This window comes from Pseudopodoces humilis, chromosome 2 (assembly GCF_049639895.1).
Source record: "Pseudopodoces humilis isolate 2021_Gansu_Grassland_sample_001 chromosome 2, ASM4963989v1, whole genome shotgun sequence".
Lineage (NCBI taxonomy): Eukaryota > Metazoa > Chordata > Aves > Passeriformes > Paridae > Pseudopodoces > Pseudopodoces humilis.
In genome coordinates this window covers 89,847,877-89,873,747 of record NC_142201.1, presented here as the reverse complement: position 1 = coordinate 89,873,747, position 25,871 = coordinate 89,847,877, and the positions used below count along the sequence as shown (strand labels likewise).

Genomic DNA, 25,871 nt, shown 5'->3' with positions numbered 1-25,871 from the left:
TTGTTTAGTTCTAGTCAAAGTTTCTGCATCAAAAGGGAAACAATGTACCAGTACAGATGATCATTTCTTCTCTTAAATATCTTCATAGTTTCTCATGTGACAACTCCAGACTTAACAGTTTCACACATCCATCTTACTTGCCAGAAAGCTACACATAAGTCAATTAAAATCCCTAAAAAAATTCAGATAATAAAGTGACAAAAGGCAACACTAAGATCCTCTTTGAATCTTTGAATTTTGAACTAAATTAAAATTAAAAGAATGTAACAACTATCTACACTCCACAAATGTACAAGACCAAGAATGTGTTTTCTTTCTTGGCTCATGTTCTATGCAACATCTGGTTTCTACATGCAATCTTCAAACTCTTGTCCCTTTATTCAGTTAAAACTAAAGCAACTGCTGTGAAGAGTAGTTATATATTAATGGATATATTGAACGAATGGATTATTGAGTGAATATTCTTCTTGCACTGGCATTATACACCAAAGCAATACACTCTAAGTTGTTTGGAGCAGTAAGACACCCCTAACAAAAGCTTGTTAGCTATGCAGCTGGGTCCTGGTCTCTGCCTGAAGCTCTGAGCAGTTCTTGACTTGTGCTAAATTCTTTTGTGTTGAAGCAAGAACCACAGGATGGAAAACTAAAGGAAAGCATTGCTTTTCTTAGGACCCACATAAAGCAAGATCTAGAAACCCCCACAGAAAGCCTGTGATTCTCAGCTGTTGTACAGGACTACCAAAAAACAAGCTTTCATTTGAACAGTGCTTGTACAAAAAGTGAAAATCAGAGCAGATTTAAACATCTAACTAAAAATACTCCTCAACTGCTTTGCCAAACACAGTACATTTACCTAAACTCCAACACTAAGGAAGCTCTATGAGATCAGATATTAGAAAGAGGTTGGGGTTTTTTTATACAGTGAGGGTGGTGAAACACTGTAACAGAAAGGTGATGGGTGCTCCATTTCTAGAAACTTCGTAAGTCAGATTGGACAGGACTCTGAGCAACCTGATGTGTCTGAAGATGTCCCTGCTCATTGCAGAGGGACTGGACTAGATCACCTCTCTATGACAATCTACCTTGTTTTTAAGCGTTAAAGCTGCGGCCAGTTTCACAGATCCTTATCTCTGCATCCACTAACTGCCAGCAAGCTGCCAGTAACACAACGCTACCTCATCCCAAGGGGAGAGGCAAGAGGATCAGTGTGCTGTAACTGAAATTCATCCCAAGACCATGCAGAAATAACTAGAATGACAAAGTAATACCATAAGGGACTACAGGCTGTCTTAATTAAAACCTCTCCAAACTTCTATATATAAACTACCTGGCAAGCATCTTCATTTTTCAAACAGGCACTACTGGGAATCTGACAGACTTCCCTAATCTATTCCAGTGTTCTGGAGGTTCTTAAGAGTTGACTCAACTAGCTTAATAAGTGTTTGCTACAGTTTAAACCCACAAACAGTTTCATCTCATGTAGGGAAGACAACAGCTTTGTCTTTTCTTTCCAGCTATCTTTTATGTACTGAAAGAACATTATGAAAAGAAATCTCCCTTCTACCTCCTCTAAAAAAAAAAAATCAATAAAAAGAGAAAAAAAAATCATTCAAAGTGTTTTCAGTTTTCCCCTAAAGTACTTTTTTTAGACCTCTGACCATTTTCCTTGGCATGCAACTATCATTCTCCCAGTACAATACCAAAAATCAAGCGCTGTACTTTAGCTCATTAGCGTGCCAAGAAGTGGGAAGGCTAACTCCATGTATTTTAAGTGACACTGCCATCAATACATCCAGTAAAAGATCTGCTGGTTCTCCAGCATTGGTTGCCTCATGGCCACTGTGCAAATATCCGACTCCAGATTCTTCTCTGCAGATCTCCTACCACCCCAGTTATCCCCAAACCTGCTATCAGCACAGTCAAATCTACAGCCAAACCTTACTTAAGAAAAACATATGCCATCAGCCTCTCCTACATTTCATCTTACTTAGGGTACCATTTAGTTAAGATAATTTTGAACACATGCCCCTTAATCCTAGGAGCACCTCTGATAATGCAATTCAGTCTAGAAATTTTACTTAGATCAGTTACAAAAAAAACCATTAATACTTCACTACACAAAACTTCAGAAATCCTGATTTTGCACATCCTTCTGGTTTGACAGGAATCCTGGCTTCAAAGAACATTTATTTTATAATGGCTGCAGACCTGTTCTTAGATAAACTTAACTTAATAACAACATAAAAACAATAACTTAAATTAATATTTAAATTAAAATTGAATTAAAAATTAATAACTTAATAATAACTTTAAAAGTTATATTTCTGCCATGATATATAAAGTAGTTAACACTGTGAAAGTGAGCATATAAAATATAAAGATATGTCATTTGTAAGAACAGACATACTGGGTCAGATCAAGGCACTGCCTAATCTACTTTCCTGTCTTTGACAGATGCCATAAAGAAACACCCAAAGAAGTAACATCCAAGCCATTAACAGGAGGTCTGAAGATAGACGTTTGCCTTGAATTGTGTATATATACATACTGCCATCTATTTTAAGCACATTCAGTAATTTTACCTAACAGTAAATTACACAGTTCTTCAGCACTACATGTTGTTGCCCATATCCAATATCAGTTTAAGGGAACTAAGACCTCTCAGCTGTATAAATCCAAAAAAATTAAAATGATGCCACAACAAAATTACTGGAGGAAAAAATTAACAGTATTCCATAAAAGTAGACATCTGAAGGTTTTAGTGGATGATGTGTTTTAAAACAAGCACTTTCATGCCACATAGCTGACTCTATTTACCAGCACGACCCATGGCTGATCTTGTAACAGGTTTCATTTATGTGATCTACATATTCTTTTCTTCAAAGAACAGCCATGGGATGGCTCACTTTGTAAGAATCTGAAGAACACCATATTTTTTAAAAGAGCATTTTTGAACAACTTCTACAGATTTGCAGCTATTTATGCTAGTAGCACAAAGGAATTTTTTTTTCTTAAATCTATGCCAAGTTGAAGCAAAAGTGATTCATAACCGCACCAGCCTACTTTTCTGTGTCCTACAGAAGAAAACACTCTTAAACCTTCAGTAGGAACACAAACTCTCAAGTCAGACTGCCCAGCTTCCAATAACGTCACTATAGTTTCAGTCCATTTTTCGCATTTGAAGAGTTACACTCTATATAGTCTACCGCCAGACATCCTAATAGGTACCTTTCACAGGGGAGAACATTCCAGATATAATTCACAAATCTGGTAGAATGCTAGAATTATTGCACTAACTCTTTGTATCTTCGTTTTAAAATGGGGGAAAGATACTTAGAGGTTGTTGTATATTTAATGTTTAATGACTTTCTTTCCACCTAAGCACAAAAACTAGTAATGTGTATGGCAAAACTGCTTCCACACACAGAATAACTCCAAGCTAGGGTTGAAGAAGTTGTAGAAAACAAAATGGTCAAATAACCACTATTTGACCCACTGCATGTTTCCTAAGTATGAGATGGTTTCATATTAACACAGACAAAACAAGAAATCAAAGTTAAATGGCACAAGAGATGTCCAGAGAAATTCAATGGATTTCAACAAACAAATCTCCAGGAGTTCAGGAACATCTGCTCTCTTCAGCATCAGATGAGAGCAAATTATTCCTCTACATCTACAGACAAATTCCCTATCCCTTTTTTATACCACTTTTCCTGACAAAATCCTGGACATTAACTGAATTTTTAGAAATACCTGCCTTTATCCTCTACTATACTTAGAAATCACAAGGCTTTCAAATACAGTCATAAAAACTTGCATCTGTAGTCTCAAAGCAAAACTGTAATAGCCTATGTACAGCAGTCTTGAAGAAACCTGAGTCCTACCAATCAACTTTTTGTTCTCCTTACTTCATAAACACCCTGCATTAGTTCTACAATTTAACGGGCTACTGATATATTTTCTATACTCTTCTTCTTCATATTTCCCAGGAAAATATTTTGCACGCCAGACATAGATGCCATCCCTAGCAGCCTTGGCTTTGGGGTGCTTCCCCTCCCCGCCCCCACTAGCATATCTTAATTCTGAAGGGTGTAAGGCATACCTGTAAAGTACTAGATGAGTGCTGCTCACCCTTGCAGCAAACCCCAGTGCACCACAGCTTCACTGGATGCACAGCAGTGCACAAGAACACTGGGAGAAATGAAAGCACCACAGCATAGAAGATTGCACAGGAAGGGTGAGTAACCAGAGCAAGTTAAAACCTACATCTTACCACTCTTCCCAGGTACTCAGACAAGAACACCATGAGCGTGTAAAGATAAACTTTTGCAATCATACATGTAGGTAGAGCAGTCTGTAAAGGCTTAAAAGTAAAAGCCTTCACATGTGGCCTAGGTTTAAATTCCAGATCTCAGAATTCTAGATCATCTCCACCCCTCCATATTATATTTCTGACCGCACATATGTGTGTGCCTCTCTAGTCTCAAATATATGTAATAAGTCATAGAGAAAAAGGAGCTGCTAGAGGACAACTTAACATGACTTTTCTCAGCATCTACTGATTTCAAAACAGTCTGCCAGGAACTCCTTCATAATTCCACCTGCTCTTCACTTAAAAGAAAAAAGGGCAAAATAAATTAATAACCCCCATACCACAATGTCTGAATAAACTAAAAACCTTAAAAGGCATCTGTAGATACTATATTTTTTAAACTAACACTAGAAAAAAACATTGTTTTGCAATTATGCCACAATGTAAGAATAAAAATTAAGGTTTCACCAGATATTTTGAAATACAGGCAGTGTCATTGTTTCAGTAAACATTTCTGAAGTATCATAATTATTAAAAGTTATGGACACAGCATAAACATTTCTGCACCACTTCCTTTTAGAGTTGGCCAGCTGTAATAAATATTTAGTCAGTCATGCACTGCTCAAATATTGCCATTGAAAAAATAACCCAGGTTATTAGTGAAAAAAATAAATACACAAGCTACTGCTTAAAGCCAAGGCATTGACACCAAACAGAAAATGTTGCTTGTTGCCTCATGAATATCTCTACCTTTCTCCAAAATCCCACAGGTATTTCAAATGTGCTACCTGGGAAAGCAGCCACCATTCTTTTCCTGTCAGAGATCCCATGTCAATTGCCATGCTTGAACCTTGTCAGCTTTCATGGACACTGAAAGCCAGCTACTCTAGCTGAAGGGAAGCTTCAGTCCACTGAAGTTGAATCCATTGGTTAGACAGACAGAGACTTGTAGGTTGGGCAGCATTCATTCCCATAAGAAGATTTTCCGTTAAGCCAATACGAAACATGCTCTGCTTGCTTGAATAACATTCAGACATTCCTGCTGAAGAACTTCACCTGCACATGTGAAGAGTCCACCAAACTCAAATGCCATCCCATGTCACTTGAATAAGAACCTGCACACAATCCCAAACCAACTATGCCCACCGCACTAATCAAGGAAGAGCAAGTTCAAAGTTGAGCTCAATCTAAAATGGACAGTACCTTTTCTTGGGAGTTACAATTAAAGCTCTCCCTGCCTTCTCACTAACCAATATAATCTGAAATTTGGGTCCACAATTTCTGGAATAATAGAAGTTTTCCCACTCCACACAAACTTTATGCTTTTGTCTCTAGTACATTCAGTAGATGTTCCACTAGAAAACCCAGACAAATGGATAAAAATCACCTAGCTATCCACGGGCCTCTAAAACATTTCCCCAACACTCAGCTCAGCAATCCATTGTGGTTACTAAAACATATTGCTAAATCTATTCCAAAGTCTCTAAAAGTGGAATTTGATTAGGAAGGTTCTATTCTCTGAGTGACACAGAAAAAAAACGTAAGTTTGCAATTGCTATGGTGCATGACTGTACATACCCGTGGCTCCCAAGGCAGCACACAAAACCACAAGTAAGATGGCAAGATTATAAGTGAAATGGTCAACAGACACATTCTTCTCAAGGACAATACCATTTTCTGCTTCTTTAGGTTTCAATTGAGCAATTGTATATATAAAGAAAATAAAACATTCCATCTACTCACCTGCAGAGAGACTGCCCTGCCAGAAAGCTTTCGTTCTCTAAGCAAGGCACAAAACATTTTTTCTGATGCTGATACTGGACCCCACAAATGGAGGAAATACATTTATGGCTATGGGCTTCACTCATGGGGATACAGATGTGTGCCAAATGATTCAAGTTTACTTGGGCAACATCCAAATATTCGGTTTGTTTAGGCTGATGAATTTGTGACCCCTTCCTCCCACTAGGAAACCCACTCACACAGGTCAATTCGTTGTGCTACCTTTTAAAAATAGATACTTAAAACAACTAAGCAAATGAGATGGGGTACAAATATCATTGTATGTTCTATGTTAATGTTTACAGGAGGGTGTGAATCAAAAAACCAGACTGGCACTACCAACTGTGACTAAATAGTTTTCCTCTTTCTACACAGCAAGAAAAATCAAATTCTTCTCTGCAGCAAGAGTCACAATTTATCCTTCTACAAAACATATTCTTGGCCTGCCTGAAAATTAAACAATTGCCTGCATTCCTGGCAAAAGATATTACTATGAACTACAGAGCTTGTATCTGACAAGAATTCTATTCCTACCAAAAAAGTCAAAAGAGATGATGTAGCTGTAAGAAGTCTGCCTTGGTTGGAAAAATTCAGCTGCTGCTTCCCTTCTGGTTATAACTTCAGAGCCAACACCCAACTCTTCCCCTTCTAAGTGCTCTGACCCAAAAGACTGGCAATTTTTGCAGCTGCACGCAAACATTTATCCTCATGCACGTACAACAGCACAGTGCAGGGCCAGTATTTCTAAGTCCTACAAACCGTCCACAGCATTGCTTATCCAGTGGCAGCAATGGGAAATATCCTCCCTTCCCCTTCTGATCAGGGGGTCTCTTATTATGATCATCTACTGCCAGGCACTTGGACTACTAAAACGTTTTTCCAACTCAATCCAACTGCCTGAAAAGACACAGCAAGCAACATAACTATATCACTAAACATTTTTGTGATATATCAAGTTTAAGAGACATTTTTCAGACACAAAAATACTTTCACCAATGCTACATAATGGTCATTATACCCTTCAAAGAAAGAGACACTCAGGCCTATTCAGATATATTAAAAAGCTATAAAGGTGTATTTTTCTTAGCTGTGTGTTCTCACTTCTGTGAAAGCTAAAGTTAATTTCCTGTGGCAGGCACCAAGGCCCACTGCAGCCCCACAGCAACCTGACTCTGTATCACCCACACAGAAACCCTGGAAACCATCTAGAAATTAATCAACATGGAAGAAAACTGGCAGCCCACTTTCACCTGTAGAGGAAGCACTGGTACTGATGAGGCCAAGCCAGAAAGTACACAGTCCCTGCTACAGGGACACAGCAAAGCTCCCAGCAAGGACTGAAGCTGTCCCTTCAGAAGGAACTGTTGCTGTATGACTTTTGTTAAAAAAAAAAAAAAATAAAAAAAAAGCCCTGAGTTCTTGACATTGACAAGCTATCTTACCACTTTCCTTTCTTCCATTATAAGACAGTCTAGGTGAGAACACAAATTGCCTTAAATGCTTACATCTACTTCCCGTCTGCAAGAGATAAAAGTACAGAGTGAACTGCTTTGCTTTATTTCCTTTTCTGAACAGACAAGTCATCTGTGGCAAGAGCACCTAATGAAAAGATTCTTTGATAGCACTGAACATACAAGAAAAATCACTGTCCACTTCTTTTAGAGGCACAGCAGTATGACTTCTGGGCATCCACATTTTTGACAGTTCTCAGAGACTGATACAGGACTGCTTTCAGAAAGGTCTCCAACACGGATTTCTATTGAAATACCATCATCTCACCTCTCCTACTGCCCTGACAAAGCATCACACAGCAACACCTATAGGATAACATGCACCGTTTTCACGGAAAACACCTAAATAATGACACTCCAGTGCATGCTAAGCTATTACCTATGGGGGCAGGAAGGATTCCGAAGAGGTGGTGAAAACAAATTGTTGTTACCCAAATCCAGTTTGCAAAAGCTTCAGGTAGACATTCATTCGAGGCTTCCGTTTAATGAGATGCAGCAGCGCTGACCAGGAATAGTTGTCTGTGCATGACTATGATGTTGTACCAATTTCTCACGGACCTGCATCTTGCTACCACATCTCACACCTTTCTCACCTCAAGATCAGACTGCTATAGTGCACTCAAGCGGTTACATTTTAAATCAATTCCTAAAATATAAAGTGGCATAGACCATTATTCTTTCAACCTTCTACCTCCCCCAATGGCAGCATGCAGCACTTTGGAAACAATCTCTATGGGATGAGAAGTGACAAGGGGATTTCTGGTTTTGCATCTGAAGAAAGGGGGTCTGACCTGTACAGCACCCTACAGGTTTTGAGGCTTTATGGCTGAAAGAGTAGCTTTTCTTGTCACATTGCAAATGTTGTAATTGGCATTTATTTTCAACATACATAAAGAAAAGAGCACCTATTTGTCTAGCTTTCTGAAAGAAGGTCCGAAAAGACAAATTTTTGAATTTTGCATGGACCTGGATATTCTGTGAGGCATTCAAACTTTCAATAATCTCCTTTTCCTAGTTGCTTGATTTTAAAAGTTTTGTTTGTCTTTCAAGGCTGCTCCAGGCTGATGCTCATTAAATTCAGAAAGCAGCCAAGTAACTCCACCAGCCATATCGCTGCTGCAGGAGACAGCCACTTTAGCACTTCCCACACTAGCTATGGGTGACTAAAAGTCCTCAGAGTAAAGTTAAAAATTAAGGTTTTTTTTTAACAGAATCAAAAGGGAGAGAACTCCAGAAAAATACTCAAGTTTTAAGTTGTCTACAGACATTTCTGGAAATTCAGAGGTAACACACTTTTCAATTTAAATTGGGACTCAGTCATTTGAAACAAAAATACTCCAAACGCTTGAACCAAGAGGCTTCAAGTGTTCTCCAAGCACCTGGCATGGTTTAGCTACTGTGTTCAAATAATCAAAGGGTTTAGCATTAATTCATTTCAGAAAATCCTACAGCTGATTGCAGCACAAAGCTTTAACTGCAGGCTTTTTGCACACACTCTGTAGACTTTCAGAATCTTCTTTACTCATCCATCCAGTTTAAGAGAGAGCATGGGGAGAGACACAGCAACAGCCAATATCTCACAGATTCCTATAATTGTGAAGATCTGTGATGAGTAAACTGAACTCCAATACTGGAGAATTCCTTTATCTTTTATCTAAATCAGCTCTTAAAGATAGAATATAAGAAAATTAAAGAGCTCTCTGGGGCAGTAGAGGGAAACTCTTCAGGCCACATGGTGGTCTTTAGCTTTTCTCATCTCCTTGCCACCGCCTGTGATACCTACAAGGCCCTTTCAAGTTAACAGATGAAGCGATACAACAACTTCCAGAGTCAGCATGCATGCAGGCAAGGAACACACTCCGTAAACTATAGCTGTGTAAACAGGTGAACAAGATGGTTCCAATACTGCTAGGAAATACAGAAGGTGCATCAAGGGGTAACAAGAAGGGATCATCTCCAAGAAGCAGTGCAGGGAAGAGGAAATGTGCAGAACAGAAATGGAATCAACTAACTAATGGTATGAATAAAGAGTCTGTCAGCATCAGAATTAAGTACAGCAGACAGTTCTATTCCTTTTCAGACTGCAAGGCACAACTTTGAGGCACTGTAACATGAAACACTTTCCACTCAGTCACACATATTCATTAGCTGACCCCCTCAGTATATTTTTTCTCAATCTAGGAATGAGAAGAGCTGCTCACTCAGCAGCAGTCAGAAAGCTGGACAGGGCTAGGATGAGCGACGGCCAGACACATAACGCTCAGCAGGCTTCTGGAAGGGAGTGATTTTCCTCTCTCCGGCAAGGAAAGCAGGATGGGCAGCTTTCAGTTTCAGAAACCAATTAGGTAGAAACTGCTATCAAAGCAATAGAGAGGGCCCTACCCTAACTGGGTTGAGAAACACCAGGTGGTATTATCTCAATCGCTTGGCAGTTTCAACAGCCCCACTCATTCCTTCTCACTGAAGGCAGCCAGGGTGCCCTTTTCCAAGGTTCTTCCCACACACCTACCTGGACACCACACAACATTAAACTAAACTGTCACCTAGACACCACTGCTACCTAAAAAGCAGTCACTTTTATGTAGTGGTTTGTGGAATAGCTACTAAAAGAGCAACAAACTCACAGACTTTACTCCTTCGTGAACCACTTTTAAAGAGCTATCACACTCTGTGGGAACAATACACAGCAATATAGGCTTACCAAGCTATTGTGCTTTCAGGAGATTTTACAATACAGAAAAAACCCAATGAATCTAAGAAGAAAAGAAAAACTTCAACAAACTCCAAGTCTGGCACCACTGTAACATTGTTCCACAGAGTCCAAAATGAATTATTACGAGATTGTCCTTCAGATTTTGCAACCCAAGAGTATGCGGTCAACATCAGAATTAGCTAAAGCAAATAAAATCGCCTTCCTCACCCTCCAAGTTGACAAATCCTGCATAACCAATTACAGACCCATGACAATCACACATGGAGCAAAAAATTCTTCATGGCAAGTGTTAGCCAAGACATTATTTACTGCAGATCATCAAGACAATTGGCTACAGTTACAATAAGTACTTGCTGGCTGTAAGGACTTGGTGTTACTTGAAACACATATTTCCCAGAAGCTCAGAGAAGGAAAAAAAAGTAAAAAATCAATTCTACAGTCATTAGATGAAAATTCTCAAACTGCAAATTTTGAGACTTCTATTTTTACACTGATATTTTTGGTCATGTGTTGCATGACTACCCTTTATATTTCAGGATTATTTTTGTAATAATGCAGGGTACCATTTGAGAAACAAGGTACATCTGCAAGCATTGCAAGAGCAACTAGGTAAAGAACAAAAGAAAACTTCAAGTTCCTATCTCTTCTCATACTATAACGTGCAGGTTGACAGTATCAGAAAGTGGAAAACTGGAAGCTTAGCTCTCTCCTTTTGAGGGCCAAGCTTAACAGAAGGAGTACACACACTTTACTTTTTGTTCAGGGAAAGCCTACGAACCCAGCAACACAGTAATACCCTATCTGAGGAATACTCAGCAATAGGAATACCCTATTTGAGAACTATTTCAATGTAGAAATCCATATGGTTGAGTGATTTCACAACCACCAAAATATAAATAGAGAAATAAAAATATAGTCATATTTCAGAAGACAGATGTATGACTTGAAAGAGATACATGAAGGCCACAGGGTTCCTACTGCTGCAGAGATGTTAAAACCCTTGTACCATCCCTGACAGAGCAATGAGAGCAGCATGCTTGAGAAGTCATCTTTCCCAACAGCCAAAGGAGAAGCATCTGCTGGTAATCTCCCATCCTTCCATTCAAGGCTTCATTCAGTTACCAACTTCTGAGAACAAAGTATCATAAATTCAATCTAGTAAATTGCACAGCAAAGAGATGAAAAATGCTTGCTCACTCTTTCCTCCCCATATACCTTGGGAAGAAAAACAGAGTATGGTTCTAGTTCTGTTCCTCCCAGGAAACACAAGGAACAATGAACCCTCCTCCAGTATTTTATTAATGCTTTTCTCATCCCTTAGATCTATCCTTCCTAGGTAACTGTTGCAGCACTCAGACAGGAGAAGCAATAGCTGCAAGAGACATCAGAGCAAGAGTGACTTCATCATTTGATTTCACCGCTCTTTACAAATGAGAGCAAAAAAGGCTGACATCAAGCAAGACAGGTTTTGCTTCCAAAAGACCCACACCAAAACAGAGGCACTAAAGATGTCCCAGACGCTCAGAAGATACCAATCCATCAATTTTCACTTTCCTCACAAGGACTCTTTTGTCCCAGCTTTAACTCGAACTGGCTAAAAAGGTAACTAAGTATCAGCCTACAAATATATACCAAAATGAAAAAGCCGCCTTAACTCTGTCCACCACAGAAGCACTCAACACGGGCAATACACAGCTTGCTACATCATATGATAAAATGTTACCAACACTTTGCTAACCAGAAAAATAAAACCTTTTGCGACACCCTGGAATTTTTCTCACTTAAAAAGAAAAGAAGAAAAAAAAAAAAAAAGTTAACTTCCCAGGCTGTCTTACATGGCTGGATTAAATGAAAATAGAAACTGCACTTCCCACAGAATCCTTGAATGTGGTTCTCTTGCTTTGTTCTGACATTTTTTTCCAGACAGCAGAAGGACCAGGAGCACATGACTAGAGCGACTGGGGGGGTTATCACAAGTGCATGCGCTTTATGTTACGGCCTTTGTTTCTCCCTCAGTGTTATACACTTGGGATTGAATCATATTTGCAAACTTGTTAGTCTGCATCAGTTAGCACCCTCTTCACAGGCAAGCATCTGTCTAGTCTTTGACCTCAAATAAACGGGAACGGAGCATCAATGACCTTTCAAGAATCAAGCTGTAGAGCCTGAATAAGACAAATTTAGTTGCCGAGTATGACAGGTTGAGGTCTCGCTTGGTTTAGACAGCCACCTGCAGAAATACTGATCAACAAGACCTGCTTTCCATTCCACAGCCACATAAAGTAAGCCAGTAAATTAAAATGGAGTCACCCACAGTTCTCCTCCATACAGATCAATAATCCTTAATAAATACAAATGCTGGACCTGATCAAACCTACACTGCCGTGCTGCTAATATGGGTTTAACTGCACCCACGGTTTTTGGAGTGCTGCTGGCACATAAATCATGCAGATACAAGGTGGACTACAGCCCCTGATCCAAATGCTCTCTTCAAGGCTTCAACCACAGCGGAAGACATTTCAGTGCAAATAAAACTATCAAAATTTCTCATCTGTCAAAAAAGCTCACAATCTCGCAGTGCTTTGGCACGAAACACACAAGCCCCTGCGATGGATGCAGGCATGCACCCACAGAGCCATGCCAGGTGTGGCTTTATACGAATATCAAATAGATCAATCGAATGGGAATGCATATTGAGTATTCTTGGTCCCATAAAGATGTCATCCTGCATTTCGGTAAGGAAAACGAAAATATCTCCAAAAACTACACTGTTCTTATGAATCTGGAAGAACAATTCAGTTCTTAATGTGAACATATTCAAATCAGGAGTAAAGAAATTATGTATGATAAGCACATAGCCGACCTATAGAAACTCAGAACTGGGCCTTTCTGTATCAGCACTGTACATTTGTTGAGGTTTAATTCATATTCTTAATTCACATAAACCAGCTAAACCCAAACGACAGAATATGAAGAATGAGCACACATTAAGCATGATTTCTGACATGTCTGTACAGAATAAAGCACAGGCCTCGTTCTTAAAAATATTCCTCTGAACAGAAAATTGGAAAAGGAATGCTAAGCTTGACATGTGAGCCCATGCAGTACTTATTTCAAAATAAGCATTTTCTTACGCCTTCTTCTAAGCATTTTACCAGAGCCTGGAGGATATTAGAGACACCTTTTGTAAGCTCCCCTCCCCCTCCTTTTTTTTTTTTTTTTTTTTTAAATGGGCTGGACTAAAAGGTGCTCACACCCGATCTACGGGTGCATGGAAAAATCTTCCATGCTCTCTCCCCTTCACAGCCAGGAGCGCTTTAAAAAAACCTCAAAAAAACACATAATGAACGTGAATGTCACGGTCATACCTGTGTGCCCGCAATTCATTTCCTCCTTTCGGTGGGAGGAGGGGAGGAATGAAAAGGAAATACTGGTTACGGAACTCCCAATCCGTTTCACAAAGGGGGGAAAAATGGCTTTTTAATGAGCCAGAGGCCGCTAGCAGCGACCAGGAGCTAAGGACGAGGACAAACCCACCGGGATTTTCCGTCCAGCAGGCCCCGAACGGAGCGGCGGCGTGCGCCTATTCAAGGTTAATGGGGGGGGAAGGGGAGAGAAAGGAGCTGCCGAGGCCGGGGCTGGGGCCGGGCTCCCTTCGCCTCTCCCCGCCTGGGCGAAGGGCGGGGGCAGCCTCCCCGGCCTTCACCCCCCACCCGAGGGGAGCAGGATACTCACGGCTGACTTTCATGCTGCCGAAGGCCGAGGGCTGCTGCACCGGCTTGCAGCTCTCCGCGAAGGAGGTGGTCCTGGGCCGCCCGGACATGGTCTCTCCCGCTCTGCCCCAACGGCGATCACCTCTCTCCTCTTCCTGCCTTCGCCCTCCGCCTCGCCCCGGCGGGCCCGCCTGCCGCTCCCTCGCTCGCTCAGCTGCAGGAGACGGGTGGGACGCGCCACATGAAACGCCGGGACCCCCCCTTCCCCCCCCGGGGAAGCCCCCTCCCCTCTCGGTCTCTGTCGCCCGGCGGCTGGTGCTCCTGCTGCTTCTCCTGCTTCCTCCTGCTCCTCCTCACGCCGCCCGCTCCTCACACGACCATCCTTCCCGACCGCGCCGGTGGGTCCGAGAGCCGCCTCCCCCCGGCGCCGCTCCCGAGCGAGGGGGGTTCGCTGGGCCTCGCTGCCCCCACCCCGGGCGCCAGTCACATGGGGCGGAGGCTCGCGGCCCGGCTCCTCCGATCCCGCCGCCGCCGCGTTTCTCTCCTTTTATTTGCTTTATCTCTTTGTTTTTCCTTTTCTTCTTTTTCTTCCTTCTCTTCCTTCCCCCCTCCCCGTTCCTCTCCTTCCCCCTCGCCTCTGAGGGAGGCGGCAGGCAACGGGACTATTTTTTTTCCCCGGCGGAGGGATCTCGGGGCACCGCCGAGCGGAGGCGATGCGGCACTGAGTCGCAATAGGATCCGGTGGTGGCGGCGGGATCCGCGGCGCGCGGAGGGGGGTGAGGCGGCCAGGCGGCCCCGCCGCTCGCTGACGCTGCTGCCCAGTACGGCGCTGAGGCGGCGGCGGCGACTCCGGAGGTGCGGCCGCTCATTGCGCCCGCACGGGCAGCTGGCGACGGCTCAGGCAGGGCACGCTGCACTGCGGACGGCGGCCGGCGGCGATGGCACGGGCCATGACGGCGGCGGTTTCCCTGCTCCTCCTCAGCCTGGCTTCAGAGCGCTGGCGGCGGTTGCTGCTTTTGCTGCTGCTTCCCCAGGCGCCCAAGGCACATAGGACTCGTCCGCCCGGCTGAAGTCTCCCGCCGAGCCCCCCTCCCCGTTCCTGCCGATCAGTCCCTTTGTCCCCGCTGCTCCCTCCGCTGCGTGCCGGGCTCCCGCCGCTGCGCTCTGTGCGTGCGCCAAAGCCGCGCAGCCGCCTGTGCCCGCCGCCGCCCCACGCTGCGAAGCAGCCGTAAGCGCTGTCTGTGAATACCCGGCCGAAAAACCCGGCGCGCCCGCCAGCCCCCGGCCCGAGGCCGTTACGGAAACGCCCGAGCCTTCTCGGGGCCAATCCTGAGGCCGTTACGAGAATGCCTGTAACTGGCCGGAACCAATCACGGAACCACCGCGGGCGCGACCGATTCTCCCCGAAGTGAAACGGACACCCAATCGGAGCGCGCCGCCGCCGCCCTAGCAGCGCGGGAGGGCGACCAATGGGAAGGAGGGCTCTCTTCCGGCCATCGCCGGGCCAACCCAAGTGGAGCCGAGGAGGAAGAGCCAATCAGGGGGCGCGCTGCCTCCGTCACCCAGCCCTGGGACGTCTTCAAGCCGCAGCCTGAGGCGGAGAGCGGCCGCAGGCTGCGATTGGCTGGCGGCGATGAGGCTGCCTGCAGGGGACCAATCGCGAGGAGCGGGGCCACGGGCGCACCCGCTCCCGACGGGGCACGGCCGCTCACCTCTGTGGGGGCCGGGAGAGGGCAGCGCGCATGCGCAGCGCGGCTGGGAACCGCCCCTCAGGCGCGCCCCCGCGGCCCGTCCCGCCGGGAGCGTGCTTGGGGCAGCGGGAAAGGAAACCCTGAATTGCGGGGTTTGTGCTTAAAACCCATGAGGCACAGAGGTGTTGCGGTTCTTTTTCATTGAGCCGTGAAAGAAATGGCGCTGACGCGCACAGTGCTGCCATAGAATCATAGAATGGTTTGGGTTGGAACGGATACTAAGGACCCCTCAGTTCCCACCTCCCTGGGCAGAGACACCTTCCACTAGACCAGGTTGCTCCAAGCCCATCCAAGCTGGCGTTGAACATTTCCAGGGATGGGCCATCCACAACTCCTCCGGGTAGCCTGTTACAGTGTCTTACCACCCTCGTGGTGAAGAATTTCTTCTGAATATCTAATCTAACCCTACCTTCTTTCAGTTTGAGGCCATTCCCCTTTGCGTGGTCACGACAGGCTCTTGTAAACAATCCCTTTCCAGCTTTCAGGTTGGAATGGGGGGAAGGAACAGTCGTGGATGTGGTTCATGAAGCGATTCTGCATCAACTGGGCCAAGCAGGGGAAAGAAGATCAGGGCTCTCATAGAAAGTCCTCCCAGTTCAGCTGTTAACAGCAAGGCTTCCTCACAGATAACACAGCTTGTATTGAGGCACTAAACACTCATCATTAGGTACCACTGCCACCATAGGTAGATTGAGCTTGCTCCTTGTCAGAGTTCCAGGCACTGTTCTGGAAGAACTCGTCCTTCTTCAGGGCTCTGGAGCGTCCCTGGGGGCAGCGGCTCCCAGCCCTGGCACAGCCAGCACTGGGACACTGCTGCCTGCTGTGACCTCAGTGAAATTACTCGGCAGACATCAGCACAAACTGAGCACCGCTTGCTTATGCCATTAAAAAAAAAAAAAAAAAAAAAAAAGAAGCACTCTTGCCAGAATAGTTTATACCACAAACAAAATAACTTTGACTAGCAGAAACAAATTTTGCCAGTGTTAAAGACTAAGAGCTGCTGTTTTCTTTTCAAGGCATCAAAATATTGCCAGATTTAATATTTTTTACAGCCCTGTTCTGAACACCATTGCTATGTGACCAAACAAAGACCTAGCCAAAGGCAGCTAAAATTTATCCTTTATAAGAGCTGTTTTCCAAAGCAAAAAACAAACCCAGTCTGTCAAAATGGTCCTGTTCAGCACTTTGCTCTCCTCAGGGTGCTTGGCTTGCTGGAAGCCTTTTTTTCTGCCTGATAAATGCTGAATGGTTTCACCTACTACAAAGGCCATGGGACTGTTCAAGGCTTGATTCTTCAGGATCTACCTGTGCAGCTCTGTACAGCTGTGAACCCGACAGGTGAGAGTGGTGTGCCCTAACAAGGCCTAAGAGACACTGAATTTGCAGCATAGGAGTGGTACGGCAGCCACCCGGAGCCACCCTACCATACTCATTTTTCCAACCTCCCTCTGAGGCACCACTGTGTCAAATGTTGCTTAGACACAGCTTCAATGAGCTACCAACAGTGAAAACGACATTTTCTCTCCTGTTTAGCAGAGCTGTTGTCAAAAATTAGGGTTACAGATTGGGTTAGCTCTCTGAAGAACATTCGTACATGAAACAACAAAGTAAATATGCCATCAGGCAGTGGACAGCTCTCTTCTACCTGAAATGTACCACCAGGCATTCCAGTCATTATTTTTACTGGCTTTGGGCATCAAAATGCTGACACAAATCACATTTTCTTATTTTCTGACAAAATTCTTTTAAATTGCTACATAAACAGGAGAACTGACTTAGGAGAGACAGCCAAGCTTTATTTCTTGAAAAAGTTGGCAGTCTGAAAAACAGCAGTTGGGGGAGGGTGATCTCTTTGCTTTTCAGCATTTGCTGTTACTCACAATACTGGTAAATAAAAATCAGACAGATGCATAATTTATACTGATGGTGCCCATTTGAAAAGTATCCCTTAAAGCTTTGTAATGAGTCTACAACCTGATAATAAAATTGGAAATCAACTTCATTTACTTACAGAGAACAAAGCTACTTCATGAAAATAACTTTGTGCTTGTCCTCCTTTATCTGGTATAGCCATTCTCTAAAATCCCTCTGTTTCCTCTTCAATAACAAAGTAATCATATCAAAACCACAACTTGGTTGCTACTAATAACGCTTTTCTGAATACAAGCCTATCTATCCATGGAGGGAATGCATAATACAAAAATCCCAGCTGCATTATTTCATATTTGGCAATCCTGCACATATTTCCATGTCATAATTTAGCTACCAAGTCTCCAAAGCTTGTCCATTCAAGTTGTAGCATCTTCTCGTCCACCAGGAGACCACAAGTGTGTTTTAAAGGAAAATTGTGATGTATTTGAGGGGATAGAAAAGCATAAAGCACCTCCAATTTCTGTTAGTCTTTTCATAAATTCTTTCCTTAGTTAAGACTACTCTCAGAAAAACCCTAAACACACAATAAGGTCATCTCTTAAGATTTCATCCTCAATTTCAAAAATGGACTGACAATTAAAACCATTTGTGAGAGTCATGAATGAGCTAGTTGCTTTTTTAGACTGAAAGATCCTCTTTTGACAACATTGCAAAGTCCATATTTATTTTTGGCCCCTTGGCTGATGAGATGACCTCCCTTTAGAATCTGCAAATATAAATAGAATTGACATTTTAATGATCAGTTTTCACAAGCTTTTATAATCCAGCATCTCAAGCATCAATATTGTTTCAAGTCTGGATGCACAGGGCAGTTTTACAGCTGCCCTATCTCTGTAATGTGCAAGCACCCAGTGAAGTTGCCTGATTAGGTGAAGTGTCCGAGAGAAATTACTGAGGTGTTATCTCTCTGAAAAGCCATAAGGTGGCAGTGGATTGGAAAATTGGTACATCTTCTGGGTAGAACAAAGTTCTAAGGAGTTCAGAAGTAGAGTAGGGGAGGGGTTTTGTTTGCTTCTTTAGGGGTTTTCATTTGTCTGTTTGCATTTCATATATCAGCAATAAACTTCAATCATTCTAATCAGACACTGAATAGACCTGCTCCAACAGGAGCCAGTAGACATGTTCCTGCACAAGAACTCCTGCTTTTTTCTTTCTCCATTGATTCCTTTTCAAGTGATCAGCAGGAAGATTTTCTGTTTGCTTACCCTGCAGCTCTTGCTGGGTCATTCCACCAGAAGGCATGATGAGAGGCCTACCTCTTGCTAATCTGATAAGGATGCAATCATTCAAGGCTATTTTGCTATGCTAGAGAACCTAAATTTTATTAATGGATCTACCAGTCTTGTATCTAACTCCTTAATATTGCCAAGGCAATTATCCAGAGAATAAATTAGTGAGATACTGTAATGGCTTCTCTCTTGTTTGACTGGCATGGGCAAACTCAATAGTTATGGTTGAACTTTAACTTTGCTTTTTTTTTTTTTCCAGTGGAAAATCAGAGATTGTAACAGTAACATATTTACCGATTGCCCAGGCATTAGTGATTAAACAATAAATCCTGAAAAGTGGTTTTGATTTTTGTCCCAGAACAAAACCCAAAGGAATCTATGTTTAGAACATACCAGTTGCATTCATGTTTCTGAGCAGGACACAAGTTTTGAATCCTGAGAACCCACTATTTTGCAATCACTTTCTGTCACAAAATAAGTCATCAACAGCAATTGCCTCAGAAGACAGCTGATGTTTTGCTGATCTGGGTGTGTCTGGGTGCTCCTAAGTCCTTGCAAGACTACAGGTAAGTTTGCCAGAACCAATAAAGCCAACTGGTCCAAACAGTTCAATGTCAGAGAAGTTACAGACAACTTCTGTATTCCAAACTTGTAGTGCAGGTGAATGAGCAGAGACACCAAATACAGGTTCATGGCAATATTGCAATATATGGAAAATGTCAGTGACTCAGTATGCAGGCAGGTACATCCTTCTGTGGAATTAAGTTCTCCCTGCTGATGCTCTGCACAGGTTTAAGGTGGTTTTATCCACTGGCTCTTGACAAAAACATCAGGTTTCCCATTATGCCAGGAGAGTATCTGGTCCAGTTGGACAGTTGCCTTTGCCCCACAATTTGTCTTCTTAGATAACCCTGGAAAACAAGTGTCCAGAGCCAGAGAAGCTCTGTCAGTTGAATGAGCTTTTGATAAATCTTCCAGATTCTTGCTTCATCTATGGCCATTTACTCAGGAATCTGAAAGGGTTCAAATCTAGAAAAAATATTGGTCTCTTCTGTGTGTATCATTTCACTTGCATTATATTCAGTCAAGCAGCCCAAGACTGATACCCCTTGGCTCTCTGTACTACAGTTTTGGTGGAAGACCCTGTTAATGTCCCATGCTTGCAATTTCCCTGTTCCCGCAATCAGCTTCCAAACTGGCTGTTGAGGAGACTTTCAAGGTAAAGAGAGTTAAAGCCAGCCTTATTCCTGAGGCCCTCAGGAATTTTGAGAATATCTTGGAGGGATAGACAGCCTTAACTACAGCCCCAGTATTAGGCCTACTCTTAAGCTGGATCTTGGTAGATGTATGGAAGAGACATGTGCAGGGGAGAAGAGCCAGGTTGGCTTTCCAAGTCATCACAGTGACCTAGAAGTTATACAGGGAGGCAGGCACAACAGCAAACAAAGGAGATTTTTCTCTGCTTCCTCCTTCAGACAGCTGGGGAATGTTGCACCAGGGTGATGAGGTACACAAACACAGGAAGATTCACTAGTTCCTATTGAAATAGTTTTTGGAAAGAAAGCATTGCACGTGGTGCAAGGTGACAACAGGAGAAAAGGCTCTTCAGAATAGATGTTTGCATCAGCAGAGAAGTAAAGGAAGCAGCAATAGGCCTGGTAAAGCCTGCCTGGGATGCTGTCCTTGCTGGAAGGGCTCTCTGCAGAACAAAATTACCATCCTTAACTGCAGTGAAATGTTCATCCAGCTCTTGCTGTTGCAGCTGTTTTTACCCTAGCTGAAAATAACTGCATGGGTACAGGTCTCCCCAGGACAGCCAGTTCTGTGGGGGAGAAAGAGGACAATAGTGCTTGGTGGGTTAGAGCCATTCTTGATATCCACAAGGCAAAACGTGTTATAGTATATCTGCAGAGGGAAATGATTGCAGTAGACAACACATAGCAAAATGGTTGAATAGAACTACCAAAGCTCGGTCATACATCAGCTACAGCAGTGACCTTGCACTGTTGTATGTCTTGCCTATGAACTGGGGTCTCTAGTTTGCAGCCCTGAATGAGAAGTGGTGATTCTCTTCAGAACCTGGGAGAAAATGCACAGCTAATTATGAAGTGGACAAAAATGTAACAGTATTTTCATTTAGTTCATTGAGTTTTTGCCAAGCACTCTACTTGATTTAATGATCCCTGTCCCCGGCTGCTCACTAATCACCATCGCACACTACTTCCTTCATCTTTGGCTGGCAAATGGTTCCTAATTGTTGCTGCATCTTGCATTGTACATCTGGTGTTGACAGCTGTCCTTGCCCTGAGATGGAGAGACAGCTGTTTTTAAATGGAGAGCTCTCTCTCAAATCTATAAAACATCTGGGAAAATATGGCACTGAAACGGAGCTATTAAATATAAAAATCTAGCAAATATGCGGACAGGCTAGAGGGTCTGCAAACACAAAACTTAAAAGTGGGCACAGGAATCAGAACAGTGAAGACTCTGCTGTGTCTTTAAAACACAAATCCTGGGTGTTTCCCATAGAACATGACTCCCCTAATTCCCTGTAGACTGCTTGACATCATAAAATCTTTTACACTCTGCACACCTCCTAATTTGATCAGACTAACAACCCATGTTGCTTTTGCTTCAGCCTATTAGACATAATTCAAAAGTCTTTCTAAAAGGCAGGATTCAGGATCGGGCAGCAAGATCTAACTGGCTGGAAACTAGAATCCAGTAGCATGAAAGCACCAAAAAGCCCTAGAAATCACTGGAAACAATTGCATTCCTTAAAAAAAAGAAAGCCCAACCAATCTTTTCCAGCATCTCCTTTCCTCCTGAACATTTTGTGACTGTGATTGTTACGAGGAGCCTATTTTTTTCCTCTCCCTGTTTATTTTGTGTCTTTAGCAGCACTGAGCGTACAGTCCATTGTTTTGCTAATGGTCAGCAAAGCTTATCTCCTGATCGAGCCGCTATTGCTCACATGCTGTTCTGCAAGACTTGGATGTGCACTCCGCTCAGACCCTGCAGAGGCTGCAAGCCAGCAGCGTGAGCAAGGCTGAACTCAACAGGCAACAATAAGCAGGCATGTAAGGACACAGAAAGGAAATGGGTGAGCTTAAACCAGGTTAGCGTGATTGGAGCAGGAGACACAACAAATGACCCCTAAGAAAAGAGTCGGCAAGCAGAAAAGGCCTGGCAGAATTAACAACGCCTTTTTATAAAGGAGTCATTTCAGGACATCTGACTTAAGGGAAGTGCCACATTTATGTATTTTTAATTGGACTGGATTTAAGCCATATCAAGCTGATGATTCCATTCTGAGTTCAAAAGGATATTCTCTTGGCCTCATAGCACGGGAACAAGGGCACAATGCAATTAACAGGAAAGGCGGCACTTTCAAAAGCAGTAGAAGGGAGTATTTTTAAATTAAGCAGTTACTGTATATTTCAGGCACTTAAAGCAGAAATTTGTTCTAGTCACTGGAAGGTGAGACACTTCTCCGGGAGATGATTCTAATTCTCAAGTGTGGTGGCTTTTAAACTGCTCCTAAAGGAATCTGTCTCTTCTTTTTACCCATGGACGGGCTCTAGAAAGACCTGCCTGGTAAGTGGCCTCTGGAGTAAGAAGCCTCCCACGAGGTGACAGTAAGACAGTTACATTTCTAACTGGACTCTGAAAGTCACTGATGCAGGCAAGAACCTGGATAACACTGATCTCTTTTTTTGGTAAAGAATGCTGTTTGGGAACATGCTGTTTGAATTCAAATCACTCTCTAAGTGTGGATGTATGGGAACATGTATAAAATGCTCTGAAGCGTCTTGCTCTGGCCACAATAAGGATCAAGATCTTGAACTAGAAACCAAGGCTTGAGCTGTTTAATCATCTTAAAGCTCAGCAGTGGTTCGTCCTGACAAGAAGAAAATCAAGCAACGGTGTCAGGAGGTACGTGTGGATGAGCAAAGACGTCATGACTAAACTATGACATAAAAATGAAATGCACAAAAGGTGGAAGCAGGGGTAGGTAGCCCAGGAGGAAGCCTTACTAATGACAGTGTCCTTCAGCAATCCCAAGCCCCTGAGCAAGGGGGTCAAAAGTGCTGAGGAAATGTAATTGAAAGGCCGCTCTGTAATTGAAAGATCACACTGATCATGAGAGGTTCCTGAGGCCTGGAAGAAAGCCAAAGCCACTCCTATCTTCAACAAGGACAAGAAGGAGCATCTGAGAAATTAGAGTCTTGTCAGCCTCACCTCAATTCCCTGAAAAGACAATGGAGCAAGAAATCATGGGAACCATTTCCATACACGAAGAACAAGGAGGTGTTCAAATGAGGTCAGCATGGGTTTACAAAGGGGAAGTCAGACCTAACCAACCTGACAGCCTTCCACAGCACAATGAGCAGTCTTGGTGAACAAGAAAAGAGCAGTGATGTTGTCTGCATTGACTTTAGTAAGGCTTTTGACAGTGTCTCCCATAACATCCCCACAGACAAAGTATGAGTAACCTAAGTGGGCAGTGAGGTGGACCAAAAAATGACGGACTGGATGGACCCAGAATGTCATGGGTCAGTGGCACGAAGTCCAGCTAGAGGCTGGTCATTTGAGGTCTGTCTATTCTGTTACCAAGTCTCATACTGTTTGACATCATCATTAATGAGCTGGATGATGTGAAAGAGTACATCTTTGGCAAATTTACATATTACACAAAGCTGAGAGGAGCTGACACACCAAATGTGCTGCCATCCAAAGCAACCTGGACAGGCTGGGCAATTTATCAGAGAGGAATCAGATGAAGATCAACAAAGAGAAATGCAAAGTCCTGCACCTGGGGAAGAATAACCCCATGCACCTGTGTGGGTGCTGGTGTCTTGGGTTGCAATGCAAGATGTAACCAAAAGTATGTATTCTATTACCATCTGTTAAAACCAGGTGGGGCAGTGTTCTTCATCTCTTCCACAACCCATCCTCCCTCCAGGGGGACATCTTCTGTTAATGAGCCACTGAGTCTCATGGCATGGCTGATAAAATTCCATCATCCCATGTGTGGGATGAGTGGCTCATCCCAGGGCGAGGAGCCAAGCATTCCTACCTGGATATAATCAGAGACTGGGAACACCACAGGCAGCCTTTCTCCACTGGATTCACAGAGGAAGACTGGACCCATTCACATCACCACCACTGGATCTTCAGAGGAGAACTACACCCTTCTACAGGGTCATTGCTTCAATAGAAACACACCTGTCACTCCAGGAGGACTGCAGCCACCATTTAATCAGACTGCTACCAACACTCTGAGCAACAGGGAAGTCCTATTCCTATTCTCGTATCTTTGATTGAGAGTCCCTTGATTTCAGGATTATAATAATTTGGGCAGGGGGAAGGAGGGGGTTTACATTTTTCCATTTCAAAGGAGGTTCCTGCCTTTCTTAGAAGGCACCTGTCTTTTCAAACCAAGACAGCTGGGGACTCTGCAGAGGACTAGAGGGGTTCTGGAGGACATCAAGTTGGCCATGAGCCAGCAGTGTTCCCTCACAGCAAGGACAAACAGCAACATCTGAGGTTGCATTAGGAAAAACATTGTCAGTAGGTCAAGACAAGTTATCTTTCCCCTCCACTCAACACTAGTGAGGCCACACTTGGAGTCCTGTGCCCAGTTCTGGCCTCCTCAGTACAAGAAAGACATGGACTTACTGGAATGACTCCAGCAAAGGGCACAAAGATGATTAAGGGCCTGAGGCACATCTCATGTGAGGGAAGACAGAGAGATGGGAATGTCCATACCATTCATCCTAGAGAACAAAATGTTTAGGGGGAATCTCATCAATGTGTAGAAATATCTAGTGGGAGGGAGTGAAGAAGAGGGAGATAGGTGCCTGCTAACAGGACAAGAAGCAATAGGCATTATTTAAAACATGAAACTCCACCTGAACACCAGAAAACATCTTTTTACTCTGCGGGTTATCCAAGACCTGGAGAGGTCATGGAATCTCGTCTTTACTGTGTATCTAATTCTTTACTGTGGGGGTGTTGAGGCACTGAAAGAGGTGTCCCAGAGAAGTTGTGGAGGAAGTGTTCAAGGCCAGGTTGGATGGGGCATTGAGCATGTTGGTCTAGTGGGAGGTGTCCCTGCCACAGCAGGGGGGTTGGAACAAGGTGATCTTTAAGGTTCCTTCCAAATCAAACCATTGTATGATTCCATCTATGGAAATGTACAAAAGCTGATTTGATCTGATCCTGAAAAACCAGGTGTAGCTGACCTACCTTGAATAAGAGGAGGTTGAACTAGATAATCTCCAGAGGTCACTTCCATCCCCCACATTCCTGGTGTCCTGTATGCTCTTGGTTCTTGTGCATTTTTCTGATTTTTCCCTGAGGTAATTAATAATTGCACTGAATGCATGTACCTCTGAGGGTGAGGTGTTTGTGGAGAAACCTGAACTTAACAAAATAGTCAGAAGAATTTCCATTAAAAACAAAATAGAGGATCTGGGAATCACATTCATGACTGTGAGGTTCGGTACGCATGCTTTCAGCAGAGTAAGGAAGGTCCAGGGAGATGGAAGCTGACAAAGTGCACAGGGCAGGGTCAGATGAGAAGTGGGAGAAGAGTGACATATGGCAGTCAGTGCTGAGTATGGCACACAAGAACTTTGGTTTTATTTCCCGGTCTATGAGAACCAATGCTACAAGGTCTGAGCAGTCTGGGAGGTGGTGGTAAAATTAAAACCCTAAGACTGTATCAAAACAGGGTGCCAAGCATGGACAAATAAATCAGAGTCAGTATTTTCAAACTGTGCACCCAGAAAATTGAGAAAACACAAGTAATGACTGCCCAGGAGAAGCTGGATTTACATGACCACCCAGGAACTCTGAAGCACAGACAGTTCTCCAGGACAGCAGTCCACAGGCTGAACCATGAGCCTGTCCTTTCTCCAGC

At 43.5% G+C, this 25,871-nt stretch overlaps 1 protein-coding gene across 2 annotated transcripts in view; it reads right to left on the bottom strand.

Moving 5' to 3' along the window:
• GSK3B (glycogen synthase kinase 3 beta) overlaps positions 1 to 14,293 on the bottom strand; it is a 149,162-nt gene extending 134,869 nt beyond the window's left edge. For both annotated transcript variants that reach the window (XM_088068506.1, XM_005523884.3), the window contains exon 1: positions 14,054 to 14,293. In XM_088068506.1, coding sequence (XP_087924632.1) covers positions 14,054 to 14,141 — 88 coding nt within the window. In that variant the 5' untranslated portion in view covers positions 14,142 to 14,293. The remainder of the gene's footprint in view (positions 1 to 14,053) is intronic.
• Between the last annotated feature and the right edge of the window lie 11,578 nt (positions 14,294 to 25,871).